The 16768-nt window shown below is 44.7% G+C and overlaps 1 protein-coding gene across 1 annotated transcript; it reads right to left on the bottom strand.

The window, feature by feature from the left end:
- Positions 1-216: 216 nt before the first annotated feature.
- LOC111179902 (3 beta-hydroxysteroid dehydrogenase/Delta 5-->4-isomerase) lies at positions 217-8250 on the bottom strand. Its single transcript, XM_089917008.1, has 3 exons — positions 7451-8250; positions 3587-3817; positions 217-1250 (listed from the first exon to the last, which is right to left on the bottom strand). Exons 1-3 carry the CDS (start codon positions 7593-7595, stop codon positions 439-441), a joined length of 1188 nt encoding a protein of 395 aa, XP_089773134.1. The 5' UTR covers positions 7596-8250; the 3' UTR covers positions 217-438.
- Between the last annotated feature and the right edge of the window lie 8518 nt (positions 8251-16768).

Raw genomic sequence — 16768 nt, forward strand, 5'->3', positions numbered from 1 at the left:
ACCACAACTTCCTCCAGATTAGTCATTAAAACGTTTATTACGTTCATTGAGCTGTGTGAAGGAATATGAACTTTTAAAAGAAAAGAAAGGCTTTTGCATTTAACAAAGGAAATGGAACTAACAGGCAAAACTCTAAGTTAAAAGAAGCCCAAATAGCTCAGAATCGGCAACTGAGACGGTGACACCAGCAGCTGCAGCAAATCACCTTGTCTGGCCGCGTCCCCTGGAGGGAGGGTCGGGCAGAAAGCTTCCCGTTGGGCCAGTGACAGGGAAAGGTTTCTGGTGGAGGGAGGAAGACAGTAACATGATCATCTTATAAAAGGGAAGCAGGAGGACCCGGGCTTGTGTCCGTGTTGTTTGCCGTATGAAGCCGGAAGGGGAGAGCGTGACAGACATCTCCTAACTATACCCACATCCACATCGTTGTCACCCCCCAGATCAGTGAGTCTTTGTTTTCAGGGTCTCCTTGTGCTGTTTCACCAGGGAGCCGACCCACTCCTTGGTTTTCTGCTTGGCTTCCTCCCAGGTGAAGAGGGGCTCATACCCCAGCTCTCGCTGAGCTTTCTTATAGGAGAAGGTGAACACACTATTTGACAGGGTTACCAGGTGGCAGTTGAAGGGGGGTCGATATTTGTAAATTGGACTGAGCAAGAAGCTCACTATCTCCAGCAGGAAGGCAAGCCAATACTTCAGAGAAACCGGGAGGCTCATCCCGGAATCCAGGCAGAGGCCCCATTCTTTGCCCAAAGTGTAATTGAGGTCATCATAGCTTTGGTGAGGTGTCCCGTCTGAGATGTAGTAGAACTGTCCTTGGATGCTTGGGGCCTTTTGGGGGTCCCGCAGGGCCCTCAAGGCCAGAATGTGGGCCCAGGCCACGTTGCCAACATAGACTGGGTTGACTCTGGAGAACTTGCAGTGATTTGACAGGATTCCATTGTTCTTCAGGGCACTGTCCACGTGGGCTAAAAGTAATGGGCTCCCCTCCCCATAGATGTACATGGGCCTTAAGGCACAAGTGTACAAGGTGCCGCCATTTTTAAGAGCCCACCCATTAGCTCCCAGCACAGCCTTCTCGGCAAGCTTTTTGCTGTATGGGTATGGAGAGGACCATGCCGTTTCAAGATGCTCTTCTTCGTGGCCGTCCTGGATGATCTCCCTGTAGGAGTTGGGCCCAGCCACCTCTATGGTGCTGGTATGGATGAAGACTGGTACACTAGCCTGGACACAGGTCTCCAACAGGAGCTGGGTACCTGCCCACGGGGAGCACACCGTCAGTGTCGGGAAATAGTCCAGAGCCAGCCATGCCATGGACCATGTCTGCCCCTAACCCTCAAGGAAGGTGGCTATTGCACATGAGGAGTGCATCCTTGTGTGTTTCTGGCTGAGATCAGATTATGCTAAAGCCACAGGACGAAAGCAGAAATGAAAAGAGGCCAAGATTTGGATTCTGGAGAGCCAGCATTTCTAGGCTTTTGGATTTCATGGACCAGTATACGTACTTCTAATTTCAGAAAAGGACAACGAGTTGCCACTTTATATTTTGTGGAGTAAAGAGATTTTAAAATGATCATTTATCATCTCTACCACCTCATTAAAGATAGGGTATTTTAACTTAAAAAATTAGGAGGCCATACTCTTAGAATAAGGACAGCTCTGGTCCTTAGGCAAAAGAGGACAGCTGAAGGATTCACATCACACACACACACACACACACACACACACACACAGAGTTGTATATAGGTAATATATACTCTTAAGTACACATTGAATTGTTCGTATTTTTCTCCTTTTTTTCTTTGAAGACCAATAAAAACTTGTCACAAGGACTTTCTTTTGAGTCATTGAGCAAATGATTGGTGGGTTCTGGGGAGAAGCTGGAGATCCAGACTCTGTTTCTGATTGTGTGTTTCCTACAAAGGTCACTGCTAATTGTGGCTGTGGCTTGTTTACCCAGGTATGAAAAGTCGGGGTGGCAAAGCTTCCTTGTGCTTAGCTTTCTGGAGCTAGCACTGGCCTTGTGTGTCGAGCCGGAGGACGAAGCAGAAAGGAGTGCACCCTCTGCTGGTAATATCTATCATGGGAGGATCTTGCAGAATCCCTTTATCTGGGTAGAATTTTAGCTCATGGAGGTCACCCAGAGCGCCTCCCTTACAAGAAGGAAGCAATTTCCTGGGCAAAGCATCATTTTTGGGTGGTATTTTAAAAAATCCTTTTTAAGGTCTTTGTGCAATTTGCTTTTCAGGAGAGACAGCCTCCTTTTTAAAAAATTAAATCTAGAAGCAGAGAAAATTCGGAGCTAATTTACCTGCAGAGGGAGAAATGGCCATGATTGTGAAGTATTTTCTAAACCTGTCAGTGATGCTAGTTTTAGTCAATGGAGGCCTCTAACACTTCTCAGGGATTTCAAATCCCCTGTTGTTGGGAGCCGTGGAGAGTAGAAATTATGAGAGGGGGGCCGAAAACTCAAGACTGGTTAATCTTAGCACCCTCCTGGCAATATGGGGGTGACCGGGGGTGTGGTTAAGTTGAAACTAGAAATGGTCTTTTTTGAAACAGTGCAATTTTAGGCTGGAGATGCAAAAACAATGAGTTGCTTTAGAAAAGGAGTGTCTGAGTAGACTAACTCTGGCGGGCAGGGCGTGGAAGGCAGATGTTCTGGGGTGCTGTGGTCCTAGAGAGATTGGCCTCCAGGGGTCAGAGGGAGGATACTACACAGCAAGCTAATAAGGGATTTAAGCTAATCCCTTGAGTGACTGTGTCTAGATTTAAAGTAAATTGGAAAGCCACAGTTCAGAAAGAGCCACCAAGCACTTATGGGATGAGGATCTAAAGATGGTGTACTTTGGGCACCTGGCTAGGAGCTACTCTTCAATAATAGATCTGGTAGTGAGCTGAAGAGATGGTATTATGGATAATGGGAAATTATTCTTGTTAAGAAAATATTACAGGAAGACAAGTGCTGGCTAATTCTGTACTGCCAGACCACTGTGAACCAGCTTTGCTAGTTCTCTTATGAGGAATCCTTCTGGGGGGTGGCATTCTCTTTACCCTTATTATCCTTCCTTTGCAGAAGTCCTGCCCGAAGGAAACCAGCCCAGAGCTGTGGCCCGTCACCCCTAACTGACTTGGGGGTACCTCATACCACAGAGCTCTTAGTTCTTGGCTGTATGGTGACCCTCAACTTAGAGCCACACAGAAAAGCTAGCATGATGACCAAGGAAGCATCTGGTTCCAGCCCAGTGGAGACAGGAGGTGGTTGGATAGCAAGAGTTTGAGGTTGGAGCTGAGTCAACACTTGATTGGACCAGCAGAAGGGTTTTCCTGGCCTTTGGACTCACACAGGCGTGGGTTTAAATTCTAGCCCTTTCACTCCTCCCCAGAGGGCCTTGGACAAGTCCCTTAGCCTCTCATCCCTAGTTTCCTCATCAGAAATACGGAGGATGATGGCCTTGAATCTCTGTTGGTGGTGATGAGGAAAAATACTTGGTGCCCACCCAGCAGGTGTCTACCAGCCTCCTCTTCACTTATCCCAGCTTCTGACTCTCACTTGCCCACTTCCCTTCAGCTCCTCCCCAGGATCCTGTACCTCTCACATTGACATTCATGATGGTCTCTCGCTGAACGGCGTTCATGACATCGATGACAGAGGCGGTGTGGATGACCACCGAGGCACCCTGGCAGGCTTCCTTCAGGCACTGCTCATCCAGGATGTCTCCTTCCAGCAAGGTCAGCCTGATCTTGCTCTGGAGCTCTGTGTGAACAGAAGTCAGGTCACTGGAAGGCTTTCTGGATCTGGAAGATTCCTGATGACCCAGGTCTTTAAGGACAGGTAGATTGGGGGGAGTGAGGAGTGGGGAGGGGTGAACATCCCATGGAAGGACCAATTAAACAAGGGCACAGAAATTAGAATGTGTAGCATTTCTTGGGAAACAGCAAACATCTCTTTCCGTCCCATCTCATTCTAAAAAAGAGAGTTTGAGCAGTGAGGGGTCAAGAGTGCCTGGAACACAAAATTGTTAAAGAGACTCATGGGGAGTTTATAAAATTCATTAAGGAGAGAATTTGCATTTAATTCGGTAGGGAATGGGGAATCCGGTATAGGTTTGGAATTAAAGGAGAAATGTAAACAGAGTTGTGCTGTAGGAAGCGAACCCTGGCTGCAGTATTATAACGTGGATCAGTCTAGTGGATATAAGAGAAAGCAAGGTGATTGAGGGATTAATTACACCATCTGAACCACAGTTCACATGGGGAAGACTGGAACCGGGGAACCAGGAGTGGGAGACGAGAAGGGGAGAGGTACAAAAGGTTCAACTTTCAGACCTTACCTTGCCAGGTCCTGGTTCTTACTGGTGATGGGCTGGGAGGAAGAGTCAAAGGCAGCCTGAGTTTTTCCCACTTGAGTGATCAGAAGGATAGTGGCGCTTATTAACAGGAATTTAGGGTGGGCCCGAAGGATGGATTTAACTGAAAGAGCTCTTATTAGATATCATCAAAAGCAGATATCAATGCTGAAAATGAGCCAGCCACCGAGGGACTAACATTCCGGCCATCTAGCCAAGGGCTGCAGAGACAACATCAGGGTCTCTGGCTCCTCTGAAGCCCACGGGAAGTGGAGCTACCGTGCACTACTGGTAACATCATCACCTCAGATGAGCCCATGACATAAACGCCACGCTACATACAGTTTGGATAAATACCCCGCACTTATTTTGTGCTTTTTATTTTGCACACGACCTTCAGCTTTCTGATTTCCTTTCACAGCTGTCTCAATGAGATAGGGATTCTGATTTCCACTTTACAGGCGAGGAAACCGAGGCTCAGAGAGGGTGAGGAAACGTCCAAGTCACACTTCTAATGAAGACTCTAGCCTGCCCCCCGCCCCGCCTCCCGCCCCCCCCCCCACCCCGCCCCGGCTTCAAGCCTCGCTTGCAGGACGTCAATTTAAATGAAATTGGCAATGGACGGCAGAGAAGAGTGAGAGAGAAACTCAGAGTGAAAAGTTCAGGGCTGCAGAATTTCCTCCTGGGGTTACAACTTGGAAGAACCTTAAGCCTGCTCTCCTTAAGCCTCTGCAAAATTAGCTCCGCCCCAATGCTTCCACTCCAAAAAGGCCACGAAGTGAGAGAAAGGCAGAGGAATTAGCCGCAGAGTGGAATTTTCTGATTGTGTCCGCACGTCTGCCCTGCCCCTCCCTTACTCTGCCTCTCTTTCAAGGCTAACTTCAGCAGAGTGGCTCAAAGGAATTGCTATGCCCTGAAGCCCAAGGCCAAGGGAGGAAAGACCTCTTACCCATTAGTATGCAGCGCCGCAGAGAGAACAGCAGAGGGCGCTGTGTATGCCTCGGCGGTGGAGCCCTGGCTTCCTCCTCCAAGGCTCTGTGGGACTTGGCCAGTGTTTTGCATAGACTGAATATGCAGTCGCTTACGTGGTGCGAACTGGATTGGAGGGAGGCCCAGAGAGAAGCTACTAGACAAACTAGTGGTTAAGAGCACAGACGCTGCAGCCAGACCGCCTGGGTTCAAATCCAGCTTTGCCATTTTCCAGGTGGGGGACCTTGAATGAGTTAATGAACCTCTGCAACGTCTGCATATTTGTGTCCCCTCAAATCCATTTGTTGAAATCCTAATGCCAATGTGATGGTGTTAGGAGTTGGGGGGATCTCTGGGTGGTGATTAGGTCATGAGGGTAGAGCCCTCACAAATGGGATTAGTGTTCATATAGAAGAGACCCCAGAGACATCCCTCGCCCCTTCCACCATGTGAGAAGGTGTAGGCTATGAACCCCGGAAGAGAGCTCTCACCAGGACTTGACCCTGCCTTGATTTTGGACTTCCAGACTCCAGAACTGTGAGCAGTACATCTCTGATTATAAGCTACCCAGCCTGTGGTATTTTGTTGCAGCAGCCTGAATGGACTGGATTCTTCTGTGCTTGTATTCTCATCTTTAAAGAAAGGAGGACACTGTTACCCATCCCAGAGGATTGTGATGAGGAACAAATGAGTTGACACATGTAAAACACTTAGCGCAGTGCCTGGCACAGAAAGAACACCGTGAGCGGTCTCTGTTATTATCCTGACAGAGGCCCCTGCCCCACCCATGACAGCGCCTGACTTATTCACATTGGGGAGATGTTCCTCTTAGGTTGATCATCGCCCTCTCTGGGCATAAGTTGTCAGACTGCCAATATTGCTGAGATGTAGGGATTACAAAGGGTTGATGTTGATCAGTTGTGAATTAAAAAAAAAAAATCAGAGACGCTGTTGAAGCAGAGGATAGAGGAAATAGGATGTTTGCAGAGGTCAGGGGAGAGGAAAGGAGAACAGAGCGATGGGCAGGGTCCAGGAGAGCGGGCTGGGGAGGGGGGGCTTTGTGTGGGGAGAGGGGTCCTCTGGGCAGCCAGGGCCTGCATGTAGACGGCCAGTCCACTGGGGCTGGGGAGGAGGACAGAGAATTGGTTTGGGGGCGCATAAGGGGGAAATGGCAGAAACTGAGGATTCACTTTGCCAAGAGTCAGCCTTAGGGCCATGTGATTGGAGTTCTAGTCTAAGCTCTGCTACCCATTAATCCGGGTAGCAAGTCACTTTACCTTTGTGGACCTCAATTTCCTCATTGTCCGGATGGGTGTTACCCCTCTCCTACCTTCCTCACAGGGTTATTTTGAGGATCTGGGGGGCGAAACAGGTTGGAAAATACACTATAAATCAAGCTTTTGCATTGGCACCATGGGCAGCAATCTGGAAAGAGAGACGTGAGGTGCTACAGCAGATCCTGCAGTCACTTCCTTGTGGTGATGAGGAGAGAGGCGAATGATAAAAAGAGATGTACAGGGAATCCACGCGAGGTGTGTCCGTGCTCATGCTGCCTGTTGTTCTGTTTCTGGCTTCCTTGCTGCAGGCCTGTGCATGCTCTGCACTCCCCTCTCTCCTGCTCCGTCTCGAATTCTCTCTCTCTCTCTCTCACACACACACACACACTCGCTTCACCTTCTCTTCCTTCTATTTCACCTTCACTGGAGTTGCTCAGTGAAGCCACAGAAAGACCAGAGCAATCAAGGGGCAGGGACCCGCTGTGGGGTCTCCAGGTTAATGGCACTTGCTCGCCCTTTGCAGATGGTATATAGCAAGTGACAAGTCAAAAATCATCAGAACATTGAAGACTTGTTGACAAGGGAGAAAACTGAAACATGACTTTCTGGATGAGAAGAACAGAGGCTGAAGTGGCTGGTCTACAGCCACCCTCTCTAATCCTGGGTCAGGACCAGAATCATCTCCTGACACCATCTGTGATTACACCGTGGTATTACCCCATCTGTAATCCCCTTTCTGATAACATGGGATTAGCCTTGATTTGACTACAACTTTCCTTAAATTGCTAGACAAGAACCCCCTCCCCACACCTACGCAGGGTTTAAAATGGAGCTACACACCCACGACTCAAGTTCACTTACTAGAAAATTCCTCCCGAACCTCTGGTCTGAAGACTTTGTCCAGCACCCGGATCTCCTGCAGCTCCTTCTCCTCTACCAACAAGTGGACGATCCTCTGACCCAGAAACCCTCCTCCTCCTGTCACAAGGCAGCTCCACCCTGCCATGGCCAAACCTGGGCACCGAGAAACACTTGCCAGGAACCAGAAAACCCTGGAGAGCAGTTTGGATGAGAGGTTGACACAGGAGAGAGCCTAAAAGAAATGTCAAGTGATTACCTGCTCATAAAAACCCACTGTTCCTTCTACTCCATTTTTGCAAAAATCCCATGCACCCCCTCCCAGGAGTAGCTGAAAGAAAATGAAAAAGCTCTAACCTGTTAGATTGTTGCAAGCCAGATGAGAGAGCGGGGTTCTGGTCTCCTTATCTCCCAAAGACAGGACTGGAGGGACCTTTATGTGCTGTTGCCTCTGACTCAGCCCACTTCACCTTGAACTCTTACTCCATACTCATTGCTCACCCCTGGTCACTTCATCAAAAAGTGGTGAACTTTTAACTTGTATCTCTCATTCCTCCAAAGCACAAGAAGAGAAAGCAAGCTTCAAGGCCACAAGAAGAGAAAGCAAGCTTCAAGGCCACAGTGTGATAAAGATTCTTGGTTCTACCCTCAACAGGACTCGTGGAGGTCAGTGTCCACTGTCTGGGATCCACAGTCTGTAAAGTTAAGCCTGACCGGGAGAAATCTCCCAGCACAGTGTGAATTGCTGCCTTGTGCAGTAAATACATCTGGGCGGGGCAGGGCGGGGCGGGGCGGTGGAGGGTGCCTTCACTATGGAAGGCAATTTTCTTTCCCACCCAATATATCTGGAGCCTCAATTTCGACTTCCCCCTGGAGAGCTCTGGGTTTCTGGAGGAAGAGCACCATTGAAGGGAAGCTATCTGGTGATAACCACCTAGTTCTAGGACCTGTACAACGAGAGTAGGTGTATGGCTGTTAGCTTAACTAACACCATCTTGGTCCCTTACAGTTTTTCCTGTCCTTTCACTGACCCTACTCAGAACTGTGCAGTGAATTACTTCTCTGTCCTCAAGGGCTTTGTAATAGATATTAATAGATTTTGTTTAATAACTATTAGAGCCAGGTGGCCTCTATGCTCTGTTAGTCCCCAAACAATGATGAAAACCTTTGCTGATGTATTCTCGGTGCCCATGAGACTAGTTACCCCTTCATAAATATTAATGTAGGAATGCACGTCCTGCTTCCAAGCGCTGACCCTCATGCCCTAGGTTAGTTATAAAGTTGTCCTGATGGCCCTCAGCAGTGCAGCTGTGAATGCCTCTGGATCATTGTTTACCAAACCCTACTCTGTAAGTTACAATCTAATAAACCGATCCATTGATTACATGGAGCTGCCTGCCTCATTTTTCCTTTTCAAGATGTCTTCTCAGTTGGATGGGCACTTTTTCTTCCCTCTGTCCTCCAACAGTAGAGATCTGTAGCTGTGGGCCACCGTAGCTTTTATTAGGAATGTTTGCACTCACCCCAGATTTTGGCTGCAAAACCACTCTCAGTAGATTCTTGAACTGAAGATGCCCGTATGCTTCAGAAGCCTGTGCCCAGAGATGCCCAGATACCACCGCCATAAGCTTCGCAAGATACTGTCAAAAAATTGAGGTGTAATTTACGTGTGTTAAAATATCTACATCTTAAGTGTTAGTTCAATGAACTGTTACAATTATGTACACCGATGTAATAAACCACCCAAAACAAAATATACAACATTTTCCTCCCTGCAGAAAACTCTTTCCTACCCCTTTCCAGTCAATTCCCATCCTTCCAATCTACCCCAGAAACGACACTCTGATATTTAGTGGATAGATACTCTCCTAATTTTTCTTCTAAATTTATGGTTCTGGGTATGTATTTAAATATAGAATCCATTTAAAATTAACTTTTGTACACTGAATACAGAAAAATTCACTATTGTATTCCTTTACTGTCTATCCATTTGCTTTCATCAGTTTTTTTTTGTTTTAATTATTTGCTTGCTTATATTTACTCTGGGTTTAATTTACACTTCTTTTTCAAGTTTCTTATGGTCAAAGATTGGATACTTGATTTCTTCTTTTTGACAATGTGCATTTGCCTTTAGAGCTGCAAATTTCCCTCTAAGCATTGTGTTAGCTGCATCCAACAGTTTTGATGTATTAGAATTTTGTCATCATTCAGGTAAAAATATTTTTCTAACTTACCTGTGATTTCTTCTTTGATGTGTGCGTTACTCAGAGCATGTTGTTTAATTTCTAAAATTGGGGATTTTTTAGGTATCTTGTTGTTATCAGTTTCTAATATAATACTATTGTGGCCAGAGCATATACTCTGTTTGACTTTGATTTTTAGATATTTATTGAAACTTGTTTCGTGGTCCGGCAAAAATGGTCTATCTTAGTGAAATGCCGCATGCTCTCGAAAAGAATTCTTCACGTTTCCATCAGTTGTTGGGAGTAATGCTTTACAAAGAGTGGGTTTGACCCCCTACTCCAGGTCTCTCCCTCTCCCCATGTTATAGACATTCTCCTCTTCCCACTAGGGACCTGACTCCCAATGCCTCAAACACACTTGCTTAGGAAAGGTTGACCCTAGTCACTGAGTTATAGCATCTTGTCCTCTGAAGCTATCAGCACTAACTAAAGGCCCTTGTCTTGCTGAGACCCGTAGAGCCTATCTGAGGCCACTAAAGTGCATCATACAGCTTTGCCTGCTCTAGCAATGCTGTAAGTGAGCCATATACATCCCCTGTCCTCTTCGAGGCTGGCGTTTGTACTCATTCCCCCAGCTGCTGGGAATGCTGGAGGCTGGTAGATTTCAGCTAGTATCTCTCTGGGAATTGCCTTCAGCCAAAGAGCCAACAGAACAAGAGTTCAGCGTCTCTGAGTGGAACCAATAAACTCTACAGACAGTGAGAAATAAAATAAAGGGGAAGGCAGATGGGGACCACAACATCACCTTTCTTTTATTTCCAAACATCTTTACTGAGATACAATTTACATGCCATAAAATTAACTTGTTTTAAGCATACAATTCAACTATTTTAAGTAAAATTATGGACTTGTATAACCATCACCATTGTCCTATTTTGGAACATTTCTATCTCCCCCAAAAGATCTCTTGCGCCCATTAGCAGCCACTCCTCATTCCCACTCCCCAGCTCTGGGCAACTTTTATTTATTTTTTTATTTATTTTATTTATTTTTATTTTTAATTTTTTTTGCGGTACGCGGGCCTCTCACTGTTGTGGCCTCTCCCGTTGCGGAGCACAGGCTCCGGACGCGCAGGCTCAGGGGCCATGGCTCACGGGCCCAGCCGCTCCGCAGCATGTGGGATCTTCCCGGGCTGGGGCACGAACCCACATCCCCTGCATCGGCAGGCAGACTCTCAACCACTGTGCCACCAGGGAAGCCCTCCAGCTTTCTTTTGATTTCCATTTGCATGGAATATCTTTTTCCATCCCCTCACTTTCCGTCTGTATGTGTCCCTAGGTCTGAAGTGAGTCTCTTGTAGACAGCGATATGCTTCTTGTTTTTGTATCCATTCAGCCAGTCTATGTCTTTTTGTTGGAGCATTTAATCCTTCTACATTTAAGGTAATTATTGATATGTATGTTCTTATTACCATTTTCTTAATTGTTATGGGTTTGTTTTTGTAGGTCCTTTCCTTCTCTTGTGTTTCCCACTTAGAGAAGTTCCTTTAGCATTTGTTGTAGACCTGGTTTGGTGGTGCTGAATTCTGCTTTTGCTTGTCTGTAAAGCTTTTGATTTCTCCGTTGAATCTGAATGAGATCCTTGCTGGGTAGAGTAATCTTGGTTGTAGTTTCTTCCCTTTCATCACCTTAAATATATCGTGCCACTCCCTTCTGGCTTGTGGAGTTTCTGCTGAGAAATCAGCTGTTAACCTTATGGGAGTTCCCTTGTATGTTATTTGTCCTTTTTCCCTTATTGCTTTCAATAATTTTTCTTTGTCTTTAATTTTTGTCAATTTGATTACTATGTGTCTCGGAGAGTTTCTCCTTGGGTTTATCCTGCCTTGGACTCTCTGTGCTTCCTGGACTTGGGTGGCTATTTCCTTTCCCATGTTAGGGAACTTTTCGACTATTATCTCTTCAAATATTTTCTCAGGTCCTCTCTCTCTCTCTCTCCTCCTTCTGGGACCCCTATAATGCGAATGTTGTTGTGTATAATGTTGTCCCAGAGGTCTCTTAGGCTGTCTTCATTTCTTTTCATTCTTTTTCTTTTCTCTTTCTTTTCTTTCTTTCTTTATTCATTATTTTTTTCTTTATTATTTTCATTCTTGTTTATTTTCTTTATTCTTTATCCACGACAGTGAATGCCACCATTCTGTCTTCCAGGTCACTTATCTGTTCTTCTGTCTCAATTATTCTGCTATTGATTCCTTCTAGTGTATTTTTCATTTCAGTTATTGTATTGTTCGTCTCTGTTTGTTTGTGCTTTAATTCTTCTAGGTCTTTGTTAAACATTTCTTGCATCTTCTCAATCTTTGCCTCCATTCTTTTTCCGAGGTCCTGGATCATCTTAACTATCATTATTCTGAATTCTTTTTCTGGAAGGTTGCCTATCTCCACTTTATTTAGTTGTTTTTCTGGGGTTTTATCTTGTTCCTTCATGTGGTACAAAGTCCTCTGCCTTTTCATTTTGTCTCTCTTTCTGTGAACGTCTCTCTCCTTTCTTAGGATGTCAATCATCCTTCTCTTTTAAGTGGTTGCCCTAGAGTTTGCAATATACATTTACAATGAATCCAGGTTCACTTTCAAATAACACTATACCACTTCACGGGTAGTGTGAGTATCTTATAATAACAAAATATCCCTAGTTCCTCCCTCCTATCTCTTTTATCATTGTTGTCATTCATTTCACTTATATATAGGCATATACATAAAATATACATATATAATTGTTACTTTATTATTTTGAACAGGATCTTATCTGTTAGATCAACTGAGAATAAGAAAAATAAGAGTTTTTAACTTCACATATTCCTTCTCTAATGCTCTTTCTTTGTGTAGATCTAAGTTTCTGACCTATACAATTTTCTCTTTCTCTGAGGAGCTTTTTTCAACATTTCTTGCAGCGTAGGGTTACTGGTAACAAATGCTCTCAATTTTTGTTTGTCTAAGAAAGTGTTTATTTCTCTTCAGTTTAAAAAGGCAATTTCACAGAATACAGAATTCTATGTTGGTGTTCTTTTTTTCTCTCAACACCTTGAATATTTCACTCCACTCTCTTCTTGCTTACGTGGTTTCTGAGAAGGATGTAATTCTTATCTTTGCTCCTCTATAGGTAGTGTGCTTTTTTTTCTCTCTGGCTTCGTTCAAGACTTTTTTTTTAGTCTTTGATTTTCTGTAATTTGAAGATAATATGCCTGCTTGGTGTTCTCTGACCTTCCTGGAACTGGGGTTTGGTGTCTGACATTAATTTGAGGGAAATCCTTCATCATTATTGCTTCAAATATTTCTTCTCTTCCTTTCTCTCTTCCTTCTCTCTCTTATATTCACATTACTCATATAATACACCTTTTATAGTTGTACCACAATTCAGGGATATTCTGTCCTGGGTTTTTTTCCAATATTTTTTCTCTTTGTTTTTAGTTTTGGAAGTTACTACTGACATATCTTCAAACTCAGAGATTCTCTCCTCAGCCATGTCCATTCTGCTAAAGAGCCCATTAAAGGCATTCTTTATTTCCATTACAGTGTTTTTGATCTCCAGCATTTCTTTTTGATTCTTTCTTAGAATTTCCATCTCTCTGTTTACAAAGCCCATCTGCTTTTGCATGTTGTCTACTTGGCGCATTCGATCGTTTAGTGTATGAATCAGAGCTGTTTTAGATTCCTGGCTTGATAAATCCAACATCCCTGCCATATCTGAGTCTGGTTCTGAGGCTTTTTCTGTCTTTTCAAACTGTATTTTTTTGCCTTGTAATTTTTTGTTTAAAGCCAGACACGACGTACTGGGTTAGAAGAACTCTGGTCCATAGGCCTGTAGTGATGTGGTGGAAGGGTGTGTGTTGGGGAAGTGTTCTACAGTCCTATGATTAATCTTGGTCTTTTGGTGAGCCTGTGCCCCTGGACTGTGAACTTTACTTCTCAATCCCCCCTTCCCCGCTAAAGTGGGACAGGATTGCTAGAGGGGGCAGGAGTTGGGTATTTCCGGTCTCCCAAGTTGGTTGGGCTCTGATAAAACCCTAGTAGGTGAGGGTCTGGTAAAGTGGTTTCTTTTGAGGGCAGGCCTTGTTAAGAACAGCATGCACTGGCGTATATCAACATGGTTATTGTCCCCCTCCCCCTGCTAGAAGCTCTAGGGATTTTTTTCTCTGATGTTCACTGTGAGAACCTAGTAGAGTTCCTGTAAGTAAAACAAAAGTATTGGGTGGGGGGGTCCTCCTCTGACTGGGTGCCCCCAGAGTTTTTTAACTCTCAGACGTGTCCACACCTAGCCTCCAGCAATTCATCAGTTACAGTTCAGGTTTTCTGATGCCAGGGCTGGTTTTCACTGAGGCTTCTGCTCATAGATTTCTGCTCAGATAAATTGTGATTCTCTGTATCTGCCAGTCTCTCCAGTTTGGGGGGGTGGGGGTGGTGTGCCCTGTGACCTCACTTTTCTGAAGGATCTAGAGAAGTTGTTGATTTTTCAGTTTGTTCAACTTTTTACTTGTTGCTGGAATGGACCGGCAACTTCCAAGATCCTTACCTCCTGGATTGGGAAACAGAAGTCCCCCATATTGTTTAATTTTCATGATGAGAATCCAAGGAGATTGGTATTATTATTTAGTAGAGGAAACAAACAATGTTTTGAGTCTTGCCAAACATCTTGAGGACAGTGGAGTCAGAATCTGAATCAACACAACCTGACCCTGGGGTGACTCCAAAGCCGATCCTCTTTATTCAGAAAACAAAGCTTATCTTTTAGATACCCAGTGTTCTGTTCAATTGTTGAAACTTTCCAATGGGGAAGATTTCTCTGCCTTCTTTATCCATGCATTCTAATGGAGGACATTTTTAGGGGCCGAGAAGTCCCTTCTGAGGTTTCATATGTATCTCTTCATGTGACTGTGGACATTCCACTGTCCACACTTCTGATGCAATGAGAACAGCCTTTGGCACTATCTTTATAACATCCCTGCTCATCTCCCTTGGGATCCTGGATCTTGGATCTAGCCCTCTGAGTTCAGAAGGAAAAGGCAACTTAAAAAATGACACAAATGTGTCTAGGACCAAAAAAAGAGTACAGTTATCACCCAGGTAGATGTATACAGGGAGAACTTATACTAGATTCTCTTGTAAAGTAAGCTAACTCCATTATCTACATCCCCAATTGCCTTCTTGCCATATGCTGTTGTGATTTGTTTCTCTTACCCCAAACCAGTCTGGAATGACTCAGTCAGGCTGCCACCTGGTGATTTCAGGGCTGAAAAGACTTCCTGGCCATCATGCCTACTTAGAAGTCCCTATAATAAGTACAGTTATTACAGAGAAACTTGGGGAATTTTACTGCATGTTCATCAGCCAGCAAGATAGTCTGAGCATGCAAAAAAAATCTGATTTATGAGATGGTGGTGGGGTGGTTAGGAGAGTGGATGTTATCTTACCAATGATTCCTCTGGTTTCAAACCTTATTTTCAAGGCTGCTTATTTATTCTTTTGCACCACAAAAGACAATGAGGTTCTGAGATATTCTTATCTGATCTCTGACATAAGAGAATAACGAGACCAAAGTCATGGACTTAACACAAATTGGAAGAGCCTTCAACACGTGGTACCTGAGGCATAGTTCTGTGATCTAGAAGTGGAATTCCAGAGAGTGAATTTCTAGGAAGTTCACCAAGCCCCAGTGGATGTCATGCTGAGTCCTAGCTGGAGACAGGGGTATGAGGGCTGAGGAACAGGGAAGAGAAGAGCAAAGTCTATCTAGGTGCCGTCACATGCTACATGAGGTGGCTGGGTTGTCCAGTTCTCTCAGGAGTCTGCCCGAAGCCTGCCCACTGTCAGAGTCCATGTTCTTGGAGACCCCTGGGTAAGAGAATATTTCTCAGACTTTAATTTCTTCAGTTGGATGAGCTCTTTAGTGCTTTATTGAGAAAGCCTACATCTATCTAGTAAAACTACCCAATATGATTGAAATAAAGATGTCTCCTTTCTCATTTATTGGTCAAAGACTGGTATAGTCTAATTTGTTTCCAGAGTTCCTGAATCTCTTGTCTCTTTTCACTACCTCTCCTGGAGGTCAGTACACTACACAGAATAGACACTGCTGTGGCATCCTAGGTCACAGACTTTAGGTTTTCATTTGTTTTTCTGTTCTCTCATGTCTCTGGCATTGGCTCTGTGAACTAACATTAGTTTCCCAAGATCCCTTGCAGTGGCGCATGAGTTAGGCTATACCGGGACCACCCCCGCCCCATAACCCTTTTTGATCCTGTGAAGCTGCCATCTTTTCCAGGGCACATTGTTGCTACTCCAATCAGCGTGTTGAGGGCCTTCTTCACACCCCTGCTCACTTAGGCCTCCTGTCCCACAGTGCAACTGTGACTGCTGTGTCAGCCAGGCAGTTGCCCTTAGACATGGCACCTCCTTAGCATGTCCCTAAATTTTAGCATAAGCACCCCATCCTTGCTGCCAAATTAAGACCCCTTCTTGGCCTCAAAATGACCATCAGCCCAACAATGCAGGAGCCAATTTTAACTTTTAACCGAATAAAAAGTTAGGATCTAACACAAGGGTCATGGTCACTTATCTTTTTCCTTTTATCAACCCATTAACAATGACATCTAGCTTAGCCTCCCGGGCCTCTTTTCAAACACCACAATCCTATAAACAGCCTCTACTACTCTTTAAGTGTTCTAACTACACTAGCTTTACTTCCCTTCTTTTATCCGGTTCGCCTGCTCTGTCCTGTCTCATAGATAGGGAATATGATTTTTGTTGGGGAATATTTTATATGGATAGCTCTTCTGTCCAGAGTGCAAATTTCCATAGTTATCTCACAGAGATATAGAGAATGTAAAAAAATATAGCTATTTAAGTCATTACTGATCTTCCCTTTAAAGATCATTTATTTAGAGAAGAATCAAAGGAGCTGATTATTTGGAAGTCTGGGTGTTCACTTCCCCTGTATTCTGGGTTCTGAATACACCCCAGTATAGGCAAACAGGACTGTCTAATACCACCATAGTTTATTTTCTCTTTATAAATATGTAGGTGGCATATAGTCCATACATTTGGGTTAGGCAGATGGCTATAGCATTAAATGTTATGACCGGAGAGGC

Source organism: Delphinapterus leucas, chromosome 1 (genome assembly GCF_059928025.1).
Source record: "Delphinapterus leucas isolate spDelLeu-1000000601 "Yukka" chromosome 1, BTC_Dleu_Yukka2, whole genome shotgun sequence".
In the NCBI taxonomy this organism is placed as follows: Eukaryota; Metazoa; Chordata; class Mammalia; order Artiodactyla; family Monodontidae; genus Delphinapterus; species Delphinapterus leucas.

Coding starts and splice junctions, on each gene's coding strand:
- LOC111179902 (XM_089917008.1), bottom strand. CDS start 7,595: ATGGCAGGGTGGAGCTGCCTTGTGACAGGAGGAGGAGGGTTTCTGGGT. Junction 3,818..7,450: donor GGTTCGGGAGGAATTTTCTA/GTAAGTGAACTT, acceptor CTGTCCTTAAAG/ACCTGGGTCATCAGGAATCT. Junction 1,251..3,586: donor CATGAATGTCAATGTGAGAG/GTACAGGATCCT, acceptor CCCCGTGGGCAG/GTACCCAGCTCCTGTTGGAG.